General features: G+C 42.3%; 2 protein-coding genes across 3 annotated transcripts in view; both read right to left on the bottom strand.

The window, feature by feature from the left end:
- Positions 1–4,132, bottom strand: part of tmem184a (transmembrane protein 184a) — a 51,114-nt gene extending 46,982 nt beyond the window's left edge. The window contains exons 1-2 of one of the 2 annotated variants that reach the window (XM_061905276.1): positions 3,907–4,132; positions 3,715–3,804 (exon numbers count right to left, since the gene is read on the bottom strand). The gene's annotated coding sequence lies outside the window, so the exon portion shown is untranslated. Of the gene's footprint in view, positions 1–3,714 lie in introns of both variants that reach the window. The other variant, XM_061905275.1, reaches the window with a different exon arrangement.
- A 7,317-nt stretch (positions 4,133–11,449) lies between these two features.
- Positions 11,450–21,184, bottom strand: psmg3 (proteasome (prosome, macropain) assembly chaperone 3). The gene is made up of 3 exons (XM_061905274.1): positions 21,074–21,184; positions 13,361–13,595; positions 11,450–13,279 (listed from the first exon to the last, which is right to left on the bottom strand). The coding sequence occupies exons 2-3, from the start codon at positions 13,577–13,579 to the stop codon at positions 13,127–13,129; spliced, it is 372 nt and encodes a 123-aa protein (XP_061761258.1). The 5' UTR covers positions 13,580–13,595; positions 21,074–21,184; the 3' UTR covers positions 11,450–13,126.
- Between the last annotated feature and the right edge of the window lie 5,691 nt (positions 21,185–26,875).

Genomic DNA, 26,875 nt, shown 5'->3' with positions numbered 1-26,875 from the left:
TTTAGTAAAGGTTAAACCGTTTTTATCTTTTAACCTTTTTGAACAAGTCCTGCATGCTTTTATTTCAAGTGGCTTGGACTACTGCCATGCACTTTATGCTGGCATTAGCCAAAAAGCTCTCTCCCGGTTGCAGTTAGTCCAGAACGCGGCAGCAGGACTTTTAACAGGGGCCAGGAAACGCCAGCATATAACCCCAATTCTTCAGAGTCTGCACTGGCTCCCTGTTCATTTTAGAATTGATTTTAAAACATTGCTGCATGGGAGTTTGCCCAACCAGTCTACATGTGCTTTGTGGACTTGGAGAAGGCATTCGACCGTGTCCCTCGGGAAGTCCTGTGGGGAGTGCTCAGAGAGTATGGGGTATCGGACTGTCTTATTATGGTGGTCCGCTCCCTGTATGATCAGTGCCAGAGCTTGGTCCGCATTGCCGGCAGTAAGTCGGACACGTTTCCAGTGAGGGTTGGACTCCGCCAAGGTTGCCCTTTGTCACCGATTCTGTTCATAACTTTTATGGACAGAATTTCTAGGCGCAGTCAAGGCGTTGAGGGGTTCCGGTTTGGTGACCGCAGGATTAGGTCTCTGCTTTTTGCAGATGATGTGGTCCTGTTGGCTTCATCTGACCGGGATCTTCAGCTCTCACTGGATCGGTTCGCAGCCGAGTGTGAAGCGACCGGAATGAGAATCAGCACCTCTAAGTCCGAGTCCATGGTTCTCGCCCGGAAAAGGGTGGAGTGCCATCTCCGGGTTGGGGAGGAGACCCTGCCCCAAGTGGAGGAGTTCAAGTACCTAGGAGTCTTGTTCACGAGTGAGGGAAGAGTGGATCGTGAGATCGACAGGCGGATCGGTGCGGCGTCTTCAGTAATGCAGACGTTGTACCGATCCGTTGTGGTGAAGAAGGAGCTGAGCCGGAGGGCAAAGCTCTCAATTTACCGGTCGATCTACGTTCCCATCCTCACCTATGGTCATGAGCTTTGGGTCATGACCGAAAGGATAAGATCACGGGTACAAGCAGCCGAAATTAGTTTGGGGCTCTCCCTTAGAGATAGGGTGAGAAGCTCTGTCATCCGGGAGGAACTCAAAGTAAAGCCGCTGCTCCTCCACATGGAGAGGAGCCAGATGAGGTGGTTCGGGCATCTGGTCAGGATGCCACCTGAACGCCTCCCTAAGGAGGTGTTTAGGGCACGTCCAACCGGTAGGAGGCTTCGGGGAAGACCCAGGACACGTTGGGAAGACTATGTCTCCCGGCTGGCCTGGGAACGCCTCGGGATCCCCCGGGAAGAGCTAGACGAAGTGGCTGGAGAGAGGGAAGTCTGGGCTTCCCTGCTTAGGCTGCTGCCCCCGCAACCCGACCTCGGATAAGCGGAAGAAGATGGATGGATGGATGGAACATTGCTGTTTGTTTTTAAATCTTTACATGGACTGGCACCTCGATATATCTCGGACCTCATCCAAATTTACATTCCTGAGGTCCGAGAGACAGTTCCAGCTCGTGGTGCCCAAGACCAGACTTAAAACCAGGGGAGACAGGGGCCTTCTCTGTGGTCGGCCCTAAGCTCTGGAACACTCTGCCGCTCCATGTTCAAACCGCTTCCACAGTGGAGTGTTTTAAGTCTCGTCTTAAGACCCACTTTTATTCTTTGGCTTTTAACACTACGTGAGTTGTGTGGTCCTCTGTTGTCCTCTGTGTTTTTTATACACTTTGATTTCTATTTTACTGTTTTAATGGATTTTACCCTTTAAAATAGTTTTTAATCCATCCATCCATCCATCCATTTTCTACCGCTTATTCCCTTTCGGGGTCGCGGGGGGCGCTGGCGCCTATCTCAGCTACAATCGGGCGGAAGGTGGGGTACACCCTGGACAAGTCGCCACCTCATCGCAGGGCCAACACAGATAGACAGACAACATTCACACACTAGGGCCAATTTTTAGTGTTGCCAATCAACCTATCCCCAGGTGCATGTCTTTGGAAGTGGGAGGAAGCCGGAGTACCCGGAGGGAACCCACGCAGTCACGGGGAGAACATGCAAACTCCACACAGAAAGATCCCGAGCCTGGATTTGAACCCAGGACTGCAGGAACTTCGTATTGTGAGGCAGACGCACTACCCCTCTTCCACCGTGAAGCCCCAGTTTTTAATCATATTTGTTTTTATATCGTTTTTATTGGTTTTATATTTATTTATTTTTTGTTTTTATTCAGTCATTGGTGGAGCATAATATTGTTTTGTTTTTTTATATTATTTTTAACATGGCTGTGCAGCATTTTGGAAACGTTATTGTCGTTTAAATGTGCTATATAAATAAAGTGCATTGGATTGGATTGAAAATAAAGAAAACACGTTGGATTAGAAGGTGTATCCAAACTTTTGGCCTGTACTGTACATGATCAATGTCATCATTTCTGTGATTAAAGTCTGGGCTTCCCTACTTAGGCTGCTGCCCCCGCGACCCAACTTCGGATAAGCGGAAGAAGATGGATGGATGGAATATATCCTGCGATGAGGTGGCGACTTGTTCAGGGTGCCCGAATGCAGGTGGGATAGGCTCCAGCACCCCCCCCCCCCGTCACCATCTACGGTCCATAATATCATCGAAAGGTACGGAAAATCTGGAGAAATCACTGCAAGGCCGTAAAACCAACATTGAATGCCCGTGACCTTCGATCCCTCATGCGGGACTACATCAAAAAGCAACATCGGTGTGTAAAGGATATCACCACACGGGCTCAGGAACGCTTCAGAAAACCACTCTCGGCAACTACAGTTGGTAGCTACATCTGTGCAACGCGAAAGCAATTTATCAACAACACCCAGTAACGTCGCCGACTTCTCGGAGCTTGCACTGGCTCCCTGTTCATTTTAGAATTGATTTTAAAACATTGCGGTTTGTTTTTAAATCTTTACATGGACTGGCACCTCAATATATCTCGGACCTCATCCAAATTTACATTCCTGAGGTCCGAGAGCCAGTTCCGGCTCGTGGTGCCCAAGACCAGACTTAAAACCAGGGGAGACAGGGCCTAAGCTCTGGAACACTCTGCCGCTCCATGTTCAAACCGCTTCCACAGTGGAGCGTTTTAAGTCTCGTCTTAAGACCCACTTTTATTCTTTGACTTTTAACACTACGTGAGTTGTGTGGTGACACCAAAAGGGACAAGCAGTAGAAATTAGATGGATGAAATATATCAGTATATATAACATGTAAATATTACATCTATATACATGGAGAGGAGCCAGATGAGGTGGTTCGGGGATCTGGTCAGGATGCCACCCGAACGCCTCCCTAGGGAGGTGTTTAGGGCACGTCCAACCGGTAGGAGGCCACGGGGAAGACCCAGGACACGTTGGGAAGACTATGTCTCCCGGCTGGCCTGGGAACGCCTCGGGATCCCCCGGGAAGAGCTAGACGAAGTGGCTGGGGAGAGGGAAGTCTGGGCTTCCCTGCTTAGGCTGCTGCCCCCGCGACCCGACCTCGGATAAGCGGAAGATGATGGATGGATGGATGGATATATTATATTGCCACTATGGTACATTTTAGTCTACTTAATACCGGCATTATCATTTGAAACTGAGCTACTGTGTGGAACAATTTCCCTTCTGGATCAATACAGTTTGTCCAAGTTTAAAACTTAGTCTTATTGTCTTTGTGGAGGCAGAATGATCATGTTGCATGTGTACAGTATGCCAGTATATCAAAAAAAAAAGGAGCTCACCTTGTAACCTTTATCTTGTTTACTGTACAAAAAAAGGTCAGTTGTCGTCCGGCGTCCAACGTCTACAGTTCACCAACAAAGTTTGATCGCCTTTGAGAGTCAGCGACCAAGCACATGATGCACCATTTAACAATATTAAAAACAAACGCGAATTCCCCCACTTCCTTGTTTGTCAGGTAGGCCCAAGCTTACAGTGAGGTCGAAGTCCGGGCAAAAACACGCCCAAAAAAACTACAAAAGCCAAATTTTTACCTCGTGGCGTCGCCTGTTGAATTTATTCAACCCCCTGGATTAGTTTTAAACAAAAAATACGGAGCGGAAAACAATGAGGGTGTTTGAAAATGACCGCTTCGAAAGCGGCTTTCGGGCGGCAGTCAGTAAACAGGTTGTGGAAACAGGTGAACGCGTCACGTGGGAACTATAAAGCGTGGTGACGTCACCGCGGTGCCTTCACGGGCCCGTAGAGACGACTCGGACATGACAGAACGTAACGTATACCATTTTAAAATGACGACGGGTGAACGAAAACAGGCTATGTAGTTCAGTGCATCTTATAGAATTATGATTTAAAAATTGTTCAATCATTAAATCGTTGTCCCCAACAATAGATAGTATAGTCATGAGACATAACATTAGCAAACTTGTATTGTCCTGAACTAGCGTTGGGATTTACTGCTCTTTGGAGGGAGCATGACCTTCTTTAAAAGAGCCGTTCAAAAACAGTTATTTTTTATATTTTTATTTTTTAAGATGTGGACCAGAATCATTTAAATTTACTCAAATATTACTTTACTATATACAAATATTAACTATCCATTTTTAAACTGTAACTATTCCTAACCTAATACACTTTTTAGCATTTAAAATAATAAAGATAAAATAAACAAGAAAAACATGTATATAAAAGTGTAAATGGTATTAGACTAATAGTTACTATATGATACAAAAAAAGTAAATGGAAAGTTGTACAACCCTAGTGTCTACACTTGACATACATTAAAACAATAAACTATAAAAGTGAACCCAAATTTTAAAAAGTAACAAAATAAAACTATAATTTATACATAAATTTTAATATATATATATATATATATATATATATATATATATATATATATATATATATATGTGTGTGTATATACATATATATACATACATATATTTATACAAAATATATATATACATACATACATACATATATATACACATACATACATATATATACACATACATACATATATATATACATACACACATACATACATACAAATACATACATACATATATATACACACATACATACGTATATACATATATATATATATATACACATACATACATACATACATATATATATATACACACATACATACATACATACATGTATACATATATATATACACATACATACATACAAATACATATATATATATATATACACACATACATACATACAAATACATACATACATATATACATATATATATACACACATACATACATACATACAAATACATGCATATATATATATATATATATAAACCACTACACAAAACTGTACACTATTTGGCAAAACATGCACTTCTGTCTGTGCTATTATTGTTTTGAACAAAAATTCCACAAGGTGGCGCTGTTATGAAACTTTAACGCTTGTTTTTTAAACGGGCCTCCATGAGCGCAAGTGTGTTTTTGTCCATTTTGTGTTGAGCTGTTTAAAAAAGAATGTCTAGTAAACAAAGATTTTCTTAAGGCAAACAAATTGCTTTCCATACTGACAGTATTGAAAATAACCTATAAGGTTGTTAAAGATTTTTTTTTTTTAAACTGCCATTAATCGCAAAGTATTACAACTTAACTCCAGACAAAATGCGATTAATCGCAATTAGATATTTTAATGGCGTGTGACAGCTTTAAGTCTAACACATATTGACAGCAACTTAATGCACAGATGTCAAACTCAAGGCCCAGGGGCCAAATGAGGCCCGCCACTTCATTTTATTTGGCCCTCGAACTCCTGGAAATAACATGTATCCATAAAGTACTGTAACTTGTTACACTAAATGTATTCTTTCTTTCTATTATGGGAGAAAAAAAAAATACTCCATTGTGTGTTTGCTTAAATATTGTCTAATTATGCAAAAATATGAGGTGCAGACTTGTCCAGGGTGTACCCCGCCTTCCGCCCGATTGTAGCTGAGATAGGCGCCAGCGCCCCCTGCGACCCCACAAGGGAATAAGCGGTAGAAAATGGATGGATGATATATCCCCCGCGAACTCAAAAGGGACAAGCGGTAGAAAAATGGATGGATGGATATATATGTATATAGGTATTTGTGTACCATGGACCATGTTCCGAACCTCTATTGTCGAGGCGGCTGATTGGAGCTGTGGCCGCAAGGTTGTTGGTGCCTGTCGTGGCGGTAATCCCAGAACCCGTTGGTGGACACCAGCAGTGAGGGATGCCGTCAAGCTGAAGAAGGAGTCCTATCGGGTTCTTTTGGCTCATAGGACTCCGGAGGCAGTGGACGGGTACCGACGGGCCAAGCGGTGTGCAGCTTTAGCGGTCGCGGAGGCAAAAACTCGGACATGGGAAGAGTTCGGGGAAGCCATGGAAAACGACTTCCGGACGGCTTCGAAGCGATTCTGGACCACCATACGGCGCCTCAGGAAGGGGAAGCAGTGCACTATCAACACCGTGTATGGTGCGGATGGTGTTCTGCTGACTTCGACTGTGGATGTTGTGGATCGGTGGAGGGAATACTTCGAAGACCTCCTCAATCCCACCAACACGTCTTTCTTTGAGGAAGCGGTGCCTGGGGAATCTGTAGTGGACTCTCCTATTTCTGGGGCTGAGGTCGCTGAGGTAGTTAAAAAGCTCCTCGGCGGCAAGGCCCCGGGGGTGGATGAGATCCGCCCGGAGTTCCTTAAGGCTCTGGATGCTGTGGGGCTGTCTTGGTTGACAAGACTCTGCAGCATCGCGTGGACATCGGGGGCGGTACCTCTGGATTGGCAGACCGGGGTGGTGGTCCCTCTCTTTAAGAAGGGGGACCGGAGGGTGTGTTCCAACTATCGTGGGATCACACTCCTCAGCCTTCCCGGTAAGGTTTATTCAGGTGTACTGGAGAGGAGGCTTCGCCGGATAGTCGAACCTCGGATTCAGGAGGAACAGTGTGGTTTTCGTCCTGGTCGTGGAACTGTGGACCAGCTCTATACTCTCGGCAGGGTTCTTGAGGGTGCATGGGAGTTTGCCCAACCAGTCTACATGTGCTTTGTGGACTTGGAGAAGGCATTCGACCGTGTCCCTCGGGAAGTCCTGTGGGGAGTGCTCAGAGAGTATGGGGTATCGGACTGTCTTATTGTGGCGGTCCGCTCCCTGTATGATCAGTGCCAGAGCTCGGTCCGCATTGCTGGCAGTAAGTCGGACACGTTTCCAGTGAGGGTTGGACTCCGCCAAGGCTGTCCTTTGTCACCAATTCTGTTCATAACTTTTATGGACAGAATTTCTAGGCGCAGCCAAGGCGTTGAGGGGTTCCGGTTTGGTGGCCACGGGATTAGGTCTCTGCTTTTTGCAGATGATGTAGTCCTGATGGCTTCATCTGACCGGGATCTTCAGCTCTCACTGGATCAGTTCGCAGCCGAGTGTGAAGCGACCGGAATGAGAATCAGCACCTCCAAGTCCGAGTCCATGGTTCTCGCCCGGAAAAGGGTGGAGTGCCATCTCCGGGTTGGGGAGGAGACCCTGCCCCAAGTGGAGGAGTTCAAGTACCTAGGAGTCTTGTTCACGAGTGAGGGAAGAGTGGATCGTGAGATCGACAGGCGGATCGGTGCGGCGTCTTCAGTAATGCGGACGTTGTATCGATCCGTTGTGGTGAAGAAGGAGCTGAGCCGGAAGGCAAAGCTCTCAATTTACCGGTCGATCTACGTTCCCATCCTCACCTATGGTCATGAGCTTTGGGTCATGACCGAAAGGATAAGATCACGGGTACAAGCGGCCCAAATGAGTTTGGGTCTCTCCCTTAGAGATAGGGTGAGAAGCTCTGCCATCCGGGAGGAACTCAAAGTAAAGCCGCTGCTCCTCCACATCGAGAGGAGCCAGATGAGGTGGTTCGGGCATCTGGTCAGGATGCCACCCGAACGCCTCCCTAGGGATGTGTTTAGGGCACGTCCAGCTGGTAGGAGGCCACGGGGAAGACCCAGGACACGTTGGGAAGACTATGTCTCCCGGCTGGCCTGGGAACGCCTCGGGATCCCCCGGGAAGAGCTAGACGAAGTGGCTGGAGAGAGGGAAGTCTGGGCTTCCCTGCTTAGGCTGCTGCCCCCGCGACCCGACCTCGGATAAGCGGAAGATGATGGATGGATGGTATTTGTGTATATATGTATGTATGTATTTATATATGTGTATATATGTATGTATATGTATGTATTTATATATGTATGCAAAAAAATTAGGTGGCGACTTGTCCAGGGTGTACCCCGCCTTCCGCCCGATTGTAGCTGAGATAGGCGCCAGCGCCCCCCGCCACCCCACAAGGGAATAAGCGGTAGAAAATGGATGGATGGATGGATGGATGTTATCAAACATTAAAACATTTTTTTTTAAATAGAAATAAATACTTTTAATATAGATTTCAAAGCCAGTTATCCGTGAAATTGTGCAATGTAAAATTAGCAATAGATTTCATGGTAAAATTGTGAAATGTGCTGTTGGTTTTTACGGCATTTTTCTCTAAATGAAAATAAATGTACTTTTTTTTTTTTACTGGAAAAATCTAGTTTTTGATTTGCGGTAAAAAAAAAAAAAAAAAAAAAAAACTAAATAAAACTGCCAGCTCCAAAAGTTTACTGCAAAATTGCTTAAAAAAAAAATTACAGTAAAAAAACTAATGTCAATTTTACAGTAAAATGATGGCAATATATATATATATATATATTTATATTTACCATAAAAACAGTAGTACCATTTTTCCATTTACAGTACATTTTGAGGTGAAATTATTGCAAGTTACCATATTTTTTTTTACATTTGAGTTTTTTTTTTAAAATCTACAAAAAATGCATTGAAAAATGGTGTAATAATAGTATTCGCTGTTAAAAGCGGCCCTCTGGGGCGAAACATAACTGCAATGTGGCCCTCAGTGGAAAACCACTTTGACACCTCTGACTTAATGGGACGCCACCATTTACGTTGTTTTCACCAAGATTAAGATTGCAAGGATGGGATGGAACGGATCTTCAAAACTTTCAAAACATTTTAGAAGGTTGACAACTCATTAACTTCCCTGTATGATCAGTGTCAGAGTTTGGTCCGCGTCGATGGCAGTAAGTCGGCCCCGTTTCCAGTGAGGGTTGGACTGCCCTTTGTCACCCATTCTGTTCATAACTTTTATGGACAGAATTTGTAGGCAGAGTCAGGGCGTTGAGGGGATTTGGTTTGGTGACCGCAGGATGAGGTCTCTGCTTTTTGTAGATGATGTGGTCCTGATGGCTTCATCTGGCCAGGATCTTCAGCTCTCACTGGATCGGTTCGCAGCAGAGTGTGAAGTGACTGGGATGGGAATCAGAACCTCCCAAGTCCGAGTCCTTGGTTCTCGCCCGGAAAAGAGTGGAGTGCCATCTCCGGGTTGGGGAGATTTTGCCCCAAGTGGAGGAGTTCAAGTACCTCGGAGTCTTGTTCACGAGTGAGGGAAGAGTTGATGGTGAGGTCGACCAGGTGGATCGGTGCGGCGTCTTCAGTAATGCGGACGTTGTATTGATCCGTTGTGGTGAAGAAGGAGCTGAGCCGGAAGGCAAAACTCTTAATTTACCAGTCGATCTACGTTCCCATCCTCACTTATGGTCATGAGCTTTGGGTTATGACCGAAAGGACAAGATCACGGGTACAAGCGTCTCAAATGAGCTTCCTCTGCCGAGTGGCGGGGCTCTCCCTTAGAGATAGGGTGAGAAGCTCTGCCATCCGGGAGGAGCTCAAAGTAAATCACTCAATCAATGTTTATTTAAATAACGCTAAATCACAAGTATCTTAAAAGGGCTGCACAAGCCACAACATCTTCGGTACAGAGCCCACATAAGGGCAAGGAAAAACTCACAACCCAGTGGGCTGTCGATGTGAATGACTATGAGAAATCTTGGAAAGGACCGCAGATGTGGGTGAACCCCCCCCCCCATCTAGGAGAGACCGGATGCAATGGATGTCGAGCGGGTCTAATATAATATTGCGAAAGTCCAGTCCAAAATGGATCTAACATAACAGTGAGAGCCCATTCCATAGTGGGGCCAGCAGGAGACCATCCCGAGCGGAGACGGGTCAGCAGCGCAGAGATGTCCCCAACCGCTGCAAAGGCGAGCGGTCCACCCCGGGTCCCGACTCTGGACAGCCAGCACTTCATCCATGGCCACCGGACCTGTGCCCCCCCCTCCACAAGAGAAAGGGGGGCAGAAGAGAAATTAAAAGAAACGGCAGATCAACTGGTCAAAAAATTGGGGTCTATATAAAGGCTAGAGTATAAAAATGAGTTTTAAGATGGGATTTAAATGCTTCTACCGGCTAAAAGCCACTGCTCCTCCACATGGAGAGGAGCCAGATGAGGTGGTTCGGGCATCTGGTCAGGATGCCACCCGAACACCTCCCTAGGGAGGTGTTTAGGGCACGTCCGACCAGAAGAGGCCACGGGTAAGACCCAGGATGCGTTGGGAAGACTAGGTCTCCCGGCTAGCCTGGGAGCACCTCGGGATCCTCCTGTAGGAGTTAAACGAAGTGGCTGGGCAGAGAGAAGTCTGGGCTTCTCTGCTTAGGCTGCTGGCCCCGCGACCAGACCTCGGCTAAGCTGAAGAAGATGGATGGATGGATGGACAACTCATTATCCGAGTATAAACGATTATTGTATATTTTTGTAATATTAAAAGCACGTTCACATCGCTCCTGCTTAGAATATGAATATTTTACACAGGTACTGTCTTGCATTGTATCAGAACAAGGGACAAGCGGTAGAAAATGGATGGAAGGGCACTTGGTTATATACCAGGGGTCGGCAACCCAAAATGTTGAAAGAGCCATATTGGACCAAAAATACAAAAACTAACACGTCTGGAGCCGCGAAAAATTAAAAGCCATATTAAATACGGTTGTGTGTCATGAGATATAAATTGAATTAAGAGGACTTAAAGGAAACTAAATGAGCTCAATATAGCTACAAATGAGGCATAATGATGCAATATGTACATGCAGCTAGCCTAAATAGCATGTTAGCATCGATTAGCTTACAGTCAAGCAGTGACCAAATATGTCTGATTAGCACACTCCACATAAGTCAATAACATCAACAAAACTCACCTTTGTGCATTCACGCACAACGTTATAAGTTTGGTGGACAAAATGAGACAGAAAAAGAAGTGGCATAAAACACGTCCTAGAAAGTCGGAGAAAGTTGTACATGTAAACAAACTAGGGTGAGTTCAAGAACCGCCAAAATTAGTAGGACAAAACGGCGCTCGACAAACACTCGAAGCATGTTTAATACAAACAGTGTGCTTTATAGCAATTAGGGAGGTTTGTGTCATGTTTGTCCTCCTGCAGAAAACAAATTAAAACAAAAAATATGTTTCCTCCCCTCATCATTTCCATTTTTCATATATTTTTGAAAAAGCTCAGGAGCCACGGGTTGCCGGCCCCTGTTATATACCAACTGTTTTGGGGGATTCTGTAGAATGAGGTTGCAAGCACAGAAATAGACAAACCTTTGAAGTTGTTATCCATGTTTTAATGTACATTTAATAACATGAGTTTACTTGAATATTTACAGCGCCTTAAAAATTCTCATGACATTTTACTCATAGTTGTATGTAGAAGTGGGTTGGCTGCATCAACTCTGCTCTTTTAATGTCCTTTTTCTTCTTTGATGTTTCCCTCTTACACACATGTAAGAGGGATGTGTGCTATGGCTATGAGTTTTTTTTCCCTGGTCCAGGGGCCCAGGCATAGATTGATTTTTAATGTTTGTATTATTTTCATGTAGTTATTTTTTTCTCATCCCCTCCATATTTTACATGTATCTCACCTTTTTTTAAGGGAAGTTGGCAGACCCGTCAACGATCCTGTTCTGTCTCCCTGTAATGCGGTGGTCTCCAACCACCGGGCCGCGGCCTCGATTGGTACAGGGCCGCGGAATAATTTTTTATTAATATTTGTTTTCTTAAATTAAATCAACATAAAAAAATACAAGATACACTTACAATTAGTGCACCGACCCAAAGAAAACTCCCGTTTTCATGACCGGTCCGCAGCTACTAAAAGGTTGGGGACCTCAAAGGGAAGAAAGGGGAGAAAACCTCAACTCCGTGCTGGACGACAACAAGACCCTCACACTGGCCAACGGCGACCGTATCACCATGTCGCCGGCCTGCAAGCTGGTGTTTGAGGTCCACAACATCGAGAACGCCTCCCCGGCCACCGTGTCCCGTGTCGGTATGGTCTTCATGAGCTCTTCAGCTCTCAGCTGGGCACCCATACTGAAGGTAACATTGAAATGCTTACGAATGGATTTGTATGTTGATATATGTGTGTTTGTGTATTTATCTAATTGGTATTGTTATATATACATGTGTGTAGGTGTGTTAAGTGTTCATTTAACTGCTGTGCAACAATTTTTTCAAGGATTTTCGAGATGAAGGGAAGGTGGGACACGGGCCGGTAGTTTACCATGAGGTCGGGATCGAGGTTACGTCTTTTGAGCAGAGGATGAATAACACTATTATGTTGGATCCACTATGTACTGGACTCTCACTATTATGTTAGATCCACTATGGACTGGACTTTCACTATTATGTTAGATCCACTATGGACTGGACTCTCACACTATTATGTTAGATCCACTATGGACTAGACTCTCACAATATAATGTTAGATCCACTATGGACTAGACTCTCACAATATAATGTTAGATCCACTATGGACTGGACTTGTACACTATTATGTTAGATCCACTATGGGGCGGCTTAGCTCGATTGGTAGAGAGGCCGTGTCAACAACTTGAGGGTTGCAGGTTCGATTCCCGCTTGTGCCATCCTAGTTACTGCCGTTGTGTCTTTGGGCAAGACACTTTACCCACCTGCTCCCAGTGCCACCCACACTGGTTTAAATGTAACTTAGATATTGGGTTTCACTATGTAAAGCGCTTTGAGTCACTTGAGAAAAGCGCTATATAAATATAACTCACTTCACTTCACTTCACTGCTGTAATGTTCGATCCTGTTCTGTCTCCCTGTAATTTTTGGCTGATCTTGAATGGGATTGTGCTGAAAATTTTAATTTCCCCTTTGGGGATTAATAAAGTATTTTTGATTTCGGTACAGTAAAAGGGATTTATTTTTCTATTAAAAAAAAAAAAAAAATCAGCTCTCCTGTCTATTTACATTTCTACCACACCTGACAACTTTTGATCACATCTTTGATTTGCTTAATGGCGTCCACCGAAGAATCCTTAAGCGCCAATCCGAGCAAGACGGGCTTGTTGCCGGCCTCTTGCGACACAAACGATGCCAGGTTTTTGCCACATACGTGTGTCAAAGGCTGGAAAAAAAATATATATATATATAATTAATACAAAAAAAAAAAATAACCCCAGCAAATCAAAACATTTCTCACTCTTACCTCATCTTTTCCCAGAAGCACTTTGGTGGAGAACATGGGGCTGCTATAATCGTCGCACCTGGACTCGGGCGTGACGGATATCAGTGTTCCGATCTTACCGTACTGAGTGATGACCACGAATATGTAGTTGCTGAACTCCGTGCAAACCACTTCTGTGGAAATCCCGTTGACATCTTTCTGGGTCTGTTTGGACCGGATGATGGGCTCGGCCACAGACATTTTTTTTTTATCAACCCTTTAGGAGGAAACAAAACAAAGAAAAGTTAGTATTTCTAACGGTGTTTTTCACTTTACTGCGGGTGTGATCATCTTGATCCACACCTTGGTGAACAATGCTGTATAATAGACTGTATTTATAATATTTACATGTAAACAAATACCTAAGTGTTTATTGTTTATTGTGAGCGAACCGTGGTGCTGAATTTCCCCCAAGTATCAATAAAGGAATCATAATGAATTAGGGCCGGGCGATATATTGATATACTCGATATACTCGATATAGAAAATGACTATATCGTGATATTCGAGTATATGTTCTCGCGCAGTTGCTTTTCGCTGCGGGCATAACACTACCGACTCTTCTCACTGTCTTGTCTCTGCTTCTCACAGAGACATAAAACAAGCGCACCTTCTTACATACGTCGCGGAGCAGAGAGGTAGCGGCATGGGTAACGTTAGCTGTGGTGCGAGTGCTAATACGAGAGAAAAAAGGTGCTAATCTGGTAACAAATGAAGGAAGAATTAATTCCCAAGAAAAACCGCATGGGGTCCATCGTCTGGCGGTGGTTTGGTTTCAAGCGGGAAGATGTCGAACAGACAACCGCAATTTGTCAAGTGTGGGGGGAAAAGTGCTGATACAAAAAGTAGCATTACTGCTAATATGTAGCATTTGAAACGTCACCTGCAAGAGAATGAAGGGAGCTTGAAACTCGGCATGTCAACATCTCCATTCGGTGCCATACCAACAAAATGCCGAGGCAACCATTTCCAGATCAACGCCGTATGAAAACAAAATAGTCAACACCAGAAGAAGATAGTGTACGCAGGAACCTACCACATAGCAAAGGACATACACTATTTGATTTCCTATTATGTAGCTCATTTTTATTTCACAGTTATTGAAATATCTTGTGTGACATCATGCACAAAGGTGCACTTTATTTGTTTTAAACTATTGTAGTGGTGTTCTGTTCAAAAAGAGAACTTTAATTTAGTGTTGTTTTGATATGTCATCTTAGTGACATCATGCACAAAAGTGCACTAATAGCTTGTTTTAAAAACGTTTCTGACAATCTTTCACGTTCTGTTTTGAAATGACATGAATGTTTGTGCCACTGCTTAATAACTGTTTAATAAATACACTTTTGGTCAATTGACTTAGTTGTGATTTCCCTCTCTGCATGAAAGTTTAAAATGAGCATATATTAATGCAGTATGAAGAATGAAGGGAGCTTGAAACTCGGCATGTCAACATCTCCAGTCGGTGACATACCACCAAAATGCAGAGGAAACCATTTCCAGATCAACACCGTATGAAAAAAAATTGTCAACAACAGAAGATAACGTCCGCAGGAACCTACCACACAGCGAAGGACATACACTATTTGATTTCCTATTATGCAGCTCATTTTTATTTGACAGTTATTGAAATATCTTGTGTGACATCATGCACAAAAGTGCACTTTGTTTTAAACTATTGTAGTGGCGTTCTGCACAAAAAGTGCACTTTAATTTAGTGTTGTTTTGATATATCATCTTAGTGACATCATGCACAAAAGTGCACTTTGTTTTTAACTATTGTAGTGGCGTTCTGTACAAAAAGTGCACTTTAATTTAGTGTTGTTTTGATATGTCATCTTGGTGACATCATGCACAAAAGTGCACTTTGTTTCAAACTATTGTAGTGGCGTTCTGTACAAAAAGTGCACTTTAATTTAGTGTTGTTTTGATATGTCATCTTGGTGACATCATGCACAAAAGTGCACTTTGTTTCAAACTATTGTAGTGGCGTTCTGTACAAAAAGTGCACTTTAATTTAGTGTTGTTTTGATATGTCATCTTGGTGACATCATGCACAAAAGTGCACTTTGTTTTAAACTATTGTAGTGGCGTTCTGCACAAAAAGTGCACTTTAATTTAGTGTTGTTTTGATATGTCATCTTGGTGACATCATGCACAAAAGTGCACTTTGTTTCAAACTATTGTAGTGGCGTTCTGTACAAAAAGTGCACTTTAATTTAGTGTTGTTTTGATATGTCATCTTGGTGACATCATGCACAAAAGTGCACTTTGTTTTTAACTATTGTAGTGGCGTTCTGTACAAAAAGTGCCCTTTAATTTAGTGTTGTTTTGATATATCATCTTGGTGACATCATGCACAAAAGTGCCCTTTGTTTCAAACTATTGTAGTGGCGTTCTGTACAAAAAGTGCACTTTAATTTAGTGTTGTTTTGATATGTCATCTTGGTGACATCATGCACAAAAGTGCACTTTGTTTCAAACTATTGTAGTGGCGTTCTGTACAAAAAGTGCACTTTAATTTAGTGTTGTTTTGATATGTCATCTTGGTGACATCATGCACAAAAGTGCACTTTGTTTCAAACTATTGTAGTGGCGTTCTGTACAAAAAGTGCACTTTAATTTAGTGTTGTTTTGATATGTCATCTTGGTGACATCATGCACAAAAGTGCACTTTGTTTTAAACTATTGTAGTGGCGTTCTGTACAAAAAGTGCACTTTAATTTAGTGTTGTTTTGATATATCATCTTGGTGACATCATGCACAAAAGTGCACTTTGTTTTTAACTATTATAGTGGCGTTCTGTACAAAAAGTGCACTTTAATTTAGTGTTGTTTTGATATGTCATCTTGGTGACATCATGCACAAAAGTGCACTTTGTTTTAAGCTATTGTAGTGGCGTTCTGTACAAAAAGTGCACTTTAATTTAGTGTTGTTTTGATATGTCATCTTGGTGACATCATGCACAAAAGTGCACTTTGTTTTAAACTATTGTAGTGGTGTTCTGTACAAAAAGTGCACTTTAATTTAGTGTTGTTTTGATATATCATCTTGGTGACATCATGCACAAAAGTGCACTTTGTTTTAAACTATTGTAGTGGCGTTCTGTACAAAAAGTGCACTTTAATTTAGTGTTGTTTTGATATATCATCTTGGTGACATCATGCACAAAAGTGCACTTTGTTTTAAACTATTGTAGTGGCGTTCTGTACAAAAAGTGCACTTTAATTTAGTGTTGTTTTGATATATCATCTTGGTGACATCATGCACAAAAGTGCACTTTGTTTTTAACTATTGTAGTGGCGTTCTGTACAAAAAGTGCACTTTAATTTAGTGTTGTTTTGATATGTCATCTTAGTGACATCATGCACAAAAGTGCACTCATAGCTGGTTTTGAAATATCTGACAATCTTGCACTTTCTCTTTTTTGAAATGACATGAATGTTTGTGCCACTGCTTAATAACTGTTTAATAAATACACTTTTGGTCAATTGACTTAGTTGTGATTTCCCTCTCTGCATGAAAGTTTAAAATGAGCATATATTAATGCAGTATGAAGAATGAAGGGAGCTTGAAACTCGGCATGTCAACATCTCCAGTCGGTGACATACCACCAAAATGCCGAGGCAACCATTTCCAGATCAACACCGTATGAAAAAAAATTGTCAACAACAGAAGATAGCGTCCGCAGGAACCTACCACAGAGCGAAGGACATACACTATTTGATTTCCTATTATGCAGCTCATTTTTATTTGACACTTATTGAAATATCTTGTGTGACATCATGCACAAAAGTGCACTTTGTTTTAAACTATTGTAGTGGCGTTCTGCACAAAAAGTGCACTTTAATTTAGTGTTGTTTTGATATGTCATCTTGGTGACATCATGCACAAAAGTGCACTTATAGCTGGTTTTGAAATATCTCTGACAATCTTGCACTTTCTCTTTTTTGAAATGACATGAATGTTTGTGTCACTGCTTAATAACTGTTTAATAAATACACTTTTGGTCAAGTGACTTAGTTGTGATTTCCCTCTCTGCATGAAAGTTTAAAATGAGCATATAATAATGCAGTATGAAGAATGAAGGGAGCTTGAAACTCTGCATGTCAACATCTCCAGTCGGTGACATACCACCAAAATGCAGAGGGAACCATTTCCAGATAAACACCGTATGAAAAAAAATTGTCAACAACAGAAGATGACGTCCGCAGGAACCTACCACATAGCGAAGGACATACACTATTTGATTTCCTATTACGCAGCTCATTTTTATTTGACAGTTATTGAAATATCTTGTGTGACATCATGCACAAAAGTGCACTTTGTTTTAAACTATTGTAGTGGCGTTCTGCACAAAAAGTGCACTTTAATTTAGTGTTGTTTTGATATGTCATCTTGGTGACATCATGCACAAAAGTGCACTTTGTTTCAAACTATTGTAGTGGCGTTCTGTACAAAAAGTGCACTTTAATTTAGTGTTGTTTTGATATATCATCTTGGTGACATCATGCACAAAAGTGCACTCATAGCTTGTTTTAAAATGTCTCTGACAATCTTGCACTTTCTGTTTTTGGAAATGACATGAATGTTGGTGCCACTGCTTAATAACTGTTTAATAAATACACTTTTGGTCAATTGACTTAGTTGTGAATTCCCTTTCTGCATGAAAGATTAAAATGAGCATATATTAATGCAGTATGAAGAAGAATGTTTTAATGTAGACACATAGAATCAACATACTACTGTGATTATATCCATCAAGTGTTCATTCAAGGCTAAGGCAATATATGGAGATATATAACGTGTATATTGACATGGCCTAAAAATATCGAGATATTAAGAAAAAGGCCATATTGCATAGCTCTATAATGAATATATACAGTCATGGCCGACAATATTGGCATCCCAGCATTTCTGTCAGATAATGCACCACTTTCTCCCAGAAAATTGTTGAATTCATAAATGATATGGTATTCACATTATTATTTCTTCGAGAATGTATTTGAGGCTTGTGCAGCCTTTTGAGACACTTGCTATTTAGAGCTATGTAAATAAACTTTGATTGATTGAAACTTTCATTAGTTATCGGCGGTCACTCGAACGAGTATGACGATCCTCCTGGTAGGGATGTATCCCTTTATGTTGTATGCCCGTGCATGACTTTGTTTAACGTGGTGCGCAGACAGTCACCACACGATCCTTGACAGACTCGGGTCAGGGTCCAGTGGCATGGAGTCCAAGACCACCGGGGACCCTTTTCTGCTGCAGCCTTCTTCCGCCATCGCAGCCGTTGTGGTAGTTCTTAAATCTACCGTCTATCGCCTGCTCCGCCGTCAAGGTCTTTACCGTACGGGGGCAGTCAGGTACTAGGCCTTTTGCCAAGGGCCACCTGGGGCCGTATCTATCAAGCGTTTTAAGAGTGCCATTTTACACTTAAGTCCTGAGAATTTGCGAAATTTAGTCCTACTCTCAAACTTAAGAATAAAAGCTATTTATCAACTTTCTTAAGTCTAAGAATCACTCCCCATCTCCACGATATTTGAGAGACCTTCAGAGGTGTCCTAAGTGGTTAGGAGTTGCCAGCGAGAGAGACGTGCGCGAACATTCAGGGAGCGGAAGGATATTTATATTCATAACAATATTTATAAAAATATTCTACAATTTAAAACATATCAAAAATAGTTAAAATATTCCACAACTAGAAAATTCAGTTGGAAAATTTGAATGGACTGTTTTTGTATTGTGAGGCTTTTCAATCTAAGGTTGAATACTGACTTCTTCTAGGCATTAAGTCTAAATATATAACTCGGACTATGTTAAGGTAACGTGTGGAGTTCCCCAGGGTTCGGTCCTTGGCCCTGTACTCTTCAGCATCTACATGCTGCCGCTAGGTGACGTCATACGCAAATACGGTATTAGCTTTCACTGTTATGCTGATGACACCCAACTTTACATGCCCCTAAAGCTGACCAACATGCCGGACTGTAGTCAGTTGGAAGCGTGTCTTAATGAAATTAAACAATGGATGTCCGCTAACTTTTTGCAACTTAATGCCAAAAAAACGGAAATGCTGATTATCGGTCCTGCTAGACACCGACCTCTATTTAATAATACAACTTTAACATTTGACAACCAAATAATAAAACAAGGTGACTCTGTAAAAAATCTGGGTATTATCTTCGACCCAACTCTCTCCTTTGAGTCACACATTAAAAGCGTTACTAAAACGGCCTTCTTTCATCTCCGTAATATCGCTAAAATTCGCTCCATTTTGTCCACTAAAGACGCCGAGATCATTATCCATGCGTTTGTTACGTCTCGTCTCGATTACTGTAACGTATTATTTTCGGGTCTCCCCATGTCTAGCATTAAAAGATTACAGTTGGTACAAAATGCGGCTGCTAGACTTTTGACAAGAACAAGAAAGTTTGATCACATTACGCCTGTACTGGCTCACCTGCACTGGCTTCCTGTGCACTTAAGATGTGACTTTAAGGTTTTACTACTTACGTATAAAATACTACACGGTCTAGCTCCAGCCTATCTTGCCGATTGTATTGTACCGTATGTCCCGGCAAGAAATCTGCGTTCAAAAGACTCCGGCTTATTAGTGATTCCTAGAGCTCAAAAAAAGTCTGCGGGCTATAGAGCGTTTTCCGTTCGGGCTCCAGTACTCTGGAATGCCCTCCCGGTAACAGTTCGAGATGCTACCTCAGTAGAAGCATTTAAGTCTCATCTTAAAACTCATTTGTATACTCTAGCCTTTAAATAGACCTCCTTTTTAGACCAGTTGATCTGCCGCTTCTTTTCTTTCTCCTATGTCCCCCCCTCCCTTTACGAGGGGGTCCGGTCCGATGACCATGGATGAAGTACTGACTGTCCAGAGTCGAGACCCAGGATGGACCGCTCGTCGGGACCCAGGATGGACCGCTCGCCTGTATCGGTTGGGGACATCTCTACGCTGCTGATCCGCTTCAGATGGTTTCCTGTGGACGGGACTCTCGCTGCTGTGTTGGAGCCACTATGGATTGAACTTTCACAGTATCATGTTGGACCCGCTCGACATCCATTGCTTTCGGTCCCCTAGAGGGGGGGGGGTTGCCCACATCTGAGGTCCTCTCCAAGGTTTCTCATAGTCAGCATTGTCGCTGGCGTCCCACTGAATGTGAATTCTCCCTGCCCACTGGGTGTGAGTTTTCCTTGCCCTTTTGTGGGTTCTTCCGAGGATGTTGTAGTCGTAATGATTTGTGCAGTCCTTTGAGACATTTGTGATTTGGGGCTATATAAATAAACATTGATTGATTGATTGACATTTTAAGAGTTAAACGCACATGTTAAGTGTGTTAAGTGCACCAATAAAGTGCACATGTTATGTGCACATACTGTATATAAGTGTGTAAAATAAGTCTAAATATATAACCGGAAGAAGATGGATGAGTGATTTCTTTATTTTCTACACAACTGATCCCCAAATCAAGAAAAAGGGCAGTAGGAGATTATCAGAATCATGACAATGACCTCCCGTCTTGCACAAAAATGGATGAAATCTGTCAAATCTGCTAAACTGCTTGCCGAGCGTTAGCTTGCACGATGCTAACATTAGCCATGATAATGTTACTAGCGTCTAAAAAAAAAAAGAACACCACCAAACAATAAGAATAGTCTTCGGACCTAAATGTTGCGATTTCTTACCCCCTCACGACGCTTTACTTTCAGTATTCGTCCGCACTTTGCTCCGTTCAAAGTTAGTTTTTGCTTTCAGTTTGAACGAGCGCGTCCTCGCATATGCATTGCGCGTGATGACGTCACGCTCTACACTTCCGTGTTGCGTTTATCCAAGAAATATACCTAAATAAGACAAATTAAAAAAATATATATTTTAATTATTTGAAATGAAAATGTCATATTTTATGTGTGTGAGTAGTTTTTTTTTTTAACTTTGTTTTCTAAATGTGCTTTATGTTTCCGGATGACGTCAGTGTGCTTTACATCCGGGTTGCTTTTGTCGCCGTGCACTCATAACAAGAAAATGCTGCATTTCATTTAGAATAATCAATATTCATATGGTTTATTTTATTTTCAATGACTTTGTATAAAATAAGTATTTTTTTTTAACAAATATCTGACTTTATCATACGCAATTCATTCTTGCAGCGTGACCCAACCGGATGTACATAAAGACTGTAGAGTGCTCTTTAAAAAAAAAAATATTGAACAAACATCTAACCACAATGTACATAAAAACATATTCAACAATTTTAGACATCCATCGGGCTGAGCAATGTATAACATTAAGAAAACATGTCATGGGAAAAAAATAAAAGCAAATACAAAAAGAGTATTAAAATAACAATAAACAATAATGATAAACAGGATGATAAAATATAAAATACAAAAAAAAAGGGTTCATTTAAACCAATTTAAATGTTTTAGTTTAAGGGCTTTTGTAGTGTTAAACCATTTTCCAAGATTAAATTGATTATTTGAAACTAAAGATGTCTTTTTTGCCGATATTGTCTAACTCTTAATTGCCGATACCGATATCAACCGATACCGATATATAAAGATGTGGAATTAACACATAATTATGCCTAATTTTGTTGTGATTCCCCGCTGGATGCATTAAACAATGTAACAAGGTTTTTCAAAATAAATCAACTCAAGTTATGTAAAAAAATGCCAACATGGCACTGCCATATTTATTATTGACGTCACAAAGTGATTTTTTTTTACATGCCTCAAAACAGCAGCTTGGAATTTGGGACATGCTCTCCCTGAGAGGGCATGAGGAGGTTGAGGTGGGGGGGTAGGGGAATAGCAAGGGGTGTATAATGTAGCGTCCCGGAACAGTTAGTGCTGCAAGGGATCTGGGTATTTGTTCTGTTGTGTTACGGTGCGGATGTTCTACCGAAATGTGTTTTCCATTCTTGTTTGGTGGGGGTTCACAGTGTGGTGCATATTTGTAACAGTGTTAAAGTTGTTCATACGGCCACCCTCAGTGTGACCTGTTAGGCTGTTGACCAAGTATGCTTGCATTCACTTATGTGTGTGAAAAGCCGTAAATATGTGATTGGGCAGTGTCTTTAAGGTTTATTGCCACTCTGTACTTCTCGCTACCATCTGTTTTTACACATAATCTTCAAGTGCAACTTGTGCAACAACTACGCCGGAAATCTTTCCCATGAAAAAACATCGGACCGGAACTCTCTAATAACTGAAGTTCCTTGGGTGAATAATGTCAACTCACTACACCGGTATGTTTTAGCGCTTTCATGGCGAGTTTACTGACAGATATAAGTTAGAACTTAACACTACTTTAAATTAGAAATGGTAACAGCGGAGGATGAACGTCCCATAACAAGAAGATAGAGAAAAAGAAGAAGCTTATCGACAACGGTGTCGGCACAGATTACAAATGCGGACGTGTGCAAATTTTCAGGACTTATGCAGATCCCAAATACAGTTCAACAGGTACCAGAAGGTAAGAAAAGTTGCTTTTGCATACGTGGAGGGAGGTGTGGCCAGCGGGCTTGCAGGAGCAAAGGTCACCGCCTCTGTCTGTCATGCTGAGGACGAGCACCATCGGACATAGATTTTTGTCAAAGTCTTTCTCTAGCAGAACGTAACTTTTTAGTCACGTCCGTATCCTCTCCCCCTCCTGCTCTCGGTCGTCTACTGTTAAAGACAACCGATGCTTAGATTAAAACGTACCACCTGGGAAATCTAATCACTTGTCAGCCGTGTCTCACCGTCAGCACATGCCCCGCCTCATCCCGATGGTGCTCGTCCTTAGCACCACATACAGAGGCGGTGACCTTTGCTCCTGCAGGCGCGCTGGCCACACCACCCTCCACAGCATAATATTGCGAAACAAAACGCCAGGTCATATGTCTTACCTTATACACACACCATAATAATACTCCTATGTTGAAGCACAGTACAATCCATCAAGCGGTGCGGCTTCGTAACTTACCAAAGTCCTACTAAAAGATGTTATTGGATTTTTTAGCGCTGTGTGTATGTTCTATATCTTCTATGGAACATATACAGTAAAATGTTGGTGTTGTTTACTTGAGTCATATTGCCATCATAGTGCAGTCTACACTAGAGATGTTAGACAATATCGGACTGCCGATATTATCGGCCGATAAATGCTTTAAAATAATATACTGGAAATTATCGGTATCGATTTCAAAAAGTAAAATGTATGACTTTTTAAAATGCCGCTGTGTACACGGACGTAGGGAGAAGTCCAGAGCGCCAATAAACCTTAAAGACACTGCCTTTGCGTGCCGGCCCAATCACATAATATCTACGGCTTTTAACACACACAAGTGAATGCCATGCATACTTGGTCAATAGCCATACAGGTCACACTGAGGGTGGGCCATATAAACAACTTTAACACGGTTACAAATATGCGCCACACTGTGAACCCACACCAAACAAGAATGCCAAACACATTTCGGGAGAATATCGGCACCGTAACACAACATAAACACAGCAGAACAAATAGCCAGAACCCCTTGCAGCACTAACTCTTCCAGGACGCTACATTTGTAACGACTTGGACTATGGGATGGGATTTGTTTTCCGACGCAAAGGAATGTTGGCTCGAGTAAGGCGTGAATGAAGGTACATATTTATTTTTAAACACTATAACTAACAAAAGGCAAACAATGACGGTAAAAAACTAGACTGAGAAAAAAAACAAAGCACAAAGGCAGAACTAAACAAACCAAAAACTCACGTGGCATGGACAGAATGATTTAACAGCATGGCTTGGCATGAAGACAGTTTAGGTATACGTAAAGTCGCCAGGCTGACCACCTGGCAACTACAGGTTTAAATAATAGCTATGATAAGTGCAAACAGGTTTGAGACTTGAGGACGGAGGCGTGACATGAGGACAAGGTGAAAACTAATGAGTTGCTATCGTAATAAGACAAACAAGGAAGTGCAGGAACAAGAACTGAATGTCCAAAAAACAAAACCGAACATAAACAAAACAAAACATGATTCATGGACGTGACAGCATTGTCTAATGACAACAAACATAGGCATAATAATGTGTTAATTTCACGACTGTGTATATCGGTATCGGTAATTAAGAGTTGGACAATATCGTACATCGGCAAAAAAGCCGGACGTCTCTAGTCTACCCACATCTCTTATGTGTGACTGCCATCTACTGGTCAAGCCTATCATCACACCAGGTAACAAATCAATCAATCAATCAATGTTTATTTATATAGCCCCAAATCACAAATGTCTCAAAGGACTGCACAAATCATTACGACTACAACATCCTCGGAAGAACCCACAAAAGGGCAAGGAAAACTCACACCCAGTGGGCAGGGAGAATTCACATCCAGTGGGACGCCAGTGACAATGCTGACTATGAGAAACCTAGGAGAGGACCTCCGATGTGGGCAACCCCCCCTCTAGGGGACCGAAAGCAATGGATGTCGAGCGGGTCTAACATGATACTGTGAAAGTTCAATCCGTAGTGGCTCCAACACAACCGCGAGAGTTCAGTTCAAAGGGGATCCAAGACAGCAGCGAGAGTCCCGTCCACAGGAAACCATCCCAAGCGGAGGCGGATCAGCAGCGTAGAGATGTCCCCAACCGATACACAGGCGAGCGGTCCATCCTGGGTCTCGACTCTGGACAGCCAGTACTTCATCCATGGTCATCGGACCGGACCCCCTCTACAAGGGAGGGGGGGACATAGGAGAAAAAAGAAAAGAAGCGGCAGATCAACTGGTCTAAAAAGGAGGTCTATTTAAAGGCTAGAGTATAAGGTGAGACTTTTAAGGTGAGACTTAAATGCTTCTACTGAGGTAGCATCTCGAACTGTTACCGGGCGGGCATTCCAGAGTACTGGAGCCCGAACGGAAAACGCTCTATAGCCCGCAGACTTTTTTTGGGCTTTAGGAATCACTAATAAGCCGGAGTCTTTTGAACGCAGATTTCTTGCCGGGACATATGGTACAATACAATCGGCAAGATAGGATGGAGCTAGACCGTGTAGTATTTTATACGTAAGTAGCAAAACTTTAAAGTCACATCTTAAGTGCACAGGAAGCCAGTACAGGCGTAATGTGATCAAACTTTTTTGTTCTTGTCAAAAGTCTAGCAGCCGCAAATAAAATTTGAAGACATCTCCAGTCTGCACACATCGGACGTCTCTGGTCTACACACATCTCTTATGTGTGACTGCCATCTACTGCTACCAATTATTATTACACCGGTTAACAAATACAATTCGAGGTCGGTAAGCACAAACGGAATTAGGCGCACCGGGTTATAAGGCGCACTGTCGAGTTTTGAGAAATAAAAAAATGGATTTTAAGTGCGCCTTATAGTCTGAAAAATACGGTACATTAAACCACTTGCTATTAGTGTGCTGTTTATTGTCCGAATGACCCTAAATTGCTCACCGCAGGGGGTAGGACCGTTTCTGATCTGCATGACTTCTTCTGTCGGCTGGCTTATTTTGTAACGGGCCTGCTAATGACTGCTTTACACGGACGTGTGATATTTGAACTGAACCAGGCCACAGATAAGCAGACCCAGTTCCACGCCAGACGAGCACCCGGGGAAAGTCATCAAAAGTGCTTAGGAGACTTTTATTTTTTTAAAAACTCCAGGTGGTTGTGAGGCTCCAGTGAAGTCTGCAAGTGCTGCATCAGGCTGATCCGAAAAGGCAGCGAGCGTCCCCGCGACACATCCACAATGTCACAACAAGAACGCCAGACTCAGCAGAATTTCCACGCGCCGGCGGCTTTTGGAACGGGGGGATGACAAAACTGATCATCTCGATGTTGAAATTGTCAAATACTGATATTTCAGCACCGAGCATGTGCCATATTTTGCCAGCAAAAGATAAGGACGTCTTTAAAAAAAAAAAAAAAATAAGCGCTGAATTTTAACCTACAAGGTGCTTGGAACTGATATTTTCACCTCAGTGGGTATATTTTATGTCAAAAAGGTTTTTGTCAATACTTGGACTATGAGGTGGTCGTTTTCCCGAGATGGCATGAAGGTGAAGACATCTTTTATTTTCCAACACTAACTATAAAAAAAGGAATAAACAAAAGGCGCTCACAAGGAGGTATAAACACTTGGCTATGAAACAAAAACTTGCACTGTGGCGTAAATAACGAGAAAACTTACTTGGAACGGAACGAGAACGGGACATGGATCATTGGCATGGATTACAAGGTGCGTAGCAGGTGATGGAGGGTGATGTTTCCAGAATGAACAACAGAAACAGACAGGCTTAAATAATACTGTGGTGATTAGTGAAAACAGGTGTGAGACATGAGGACAGGTGAAAACTAATGGGTAGTCATGGTGACACAACAAACCAGGAAGTGCAAAAACAGGAACCGAGTGGCCAAAAAAACAAACAGAATATGACTAAAACAAAACATGATCACATAGACATGACAGTTTTAAAGTTAATGGTGATATAAATCCCCCCTCTTT

Source organism: Nerophis ophidion, linkage group LG07 (genome assembly GCF_033978795.1).
Source record: "Nerophis ophidion isolate RoL-2023_Sa linkage group LG07, RoL_Noph_v1.0, whole genome shotgun sequence".
Taxonomy (NCBI): domain Eukaryota; kingdom Metazoa; phylum Chordata; class Actinopteri; order Syngnathiformes; family Syngnathidae; genus Nerophis; species Nerophis ophidion.
This window is presented reverse-complemented; position numbering and strand designations above follow the sequence as displayed.

What these genes read in the sequence shown, in the direction of transcription:
- psmg3 (XM_061905274.1), bottom strand. Translation starts at nt 13,579, where the DNA reads ATGTCTGTGGCCGAGCCCATCATCCGGTCCAAACAGACCCAGAAAGAT. An exon ending in TGCTTCTGGGAAAAGATGAG is followed by an intron (nt 13,280 to 13,360) that starts GTAAGAGTGAGA and finishes TTTTTTTTCCAG; the next exon opens with CCTTTGACACACGTATGTGG.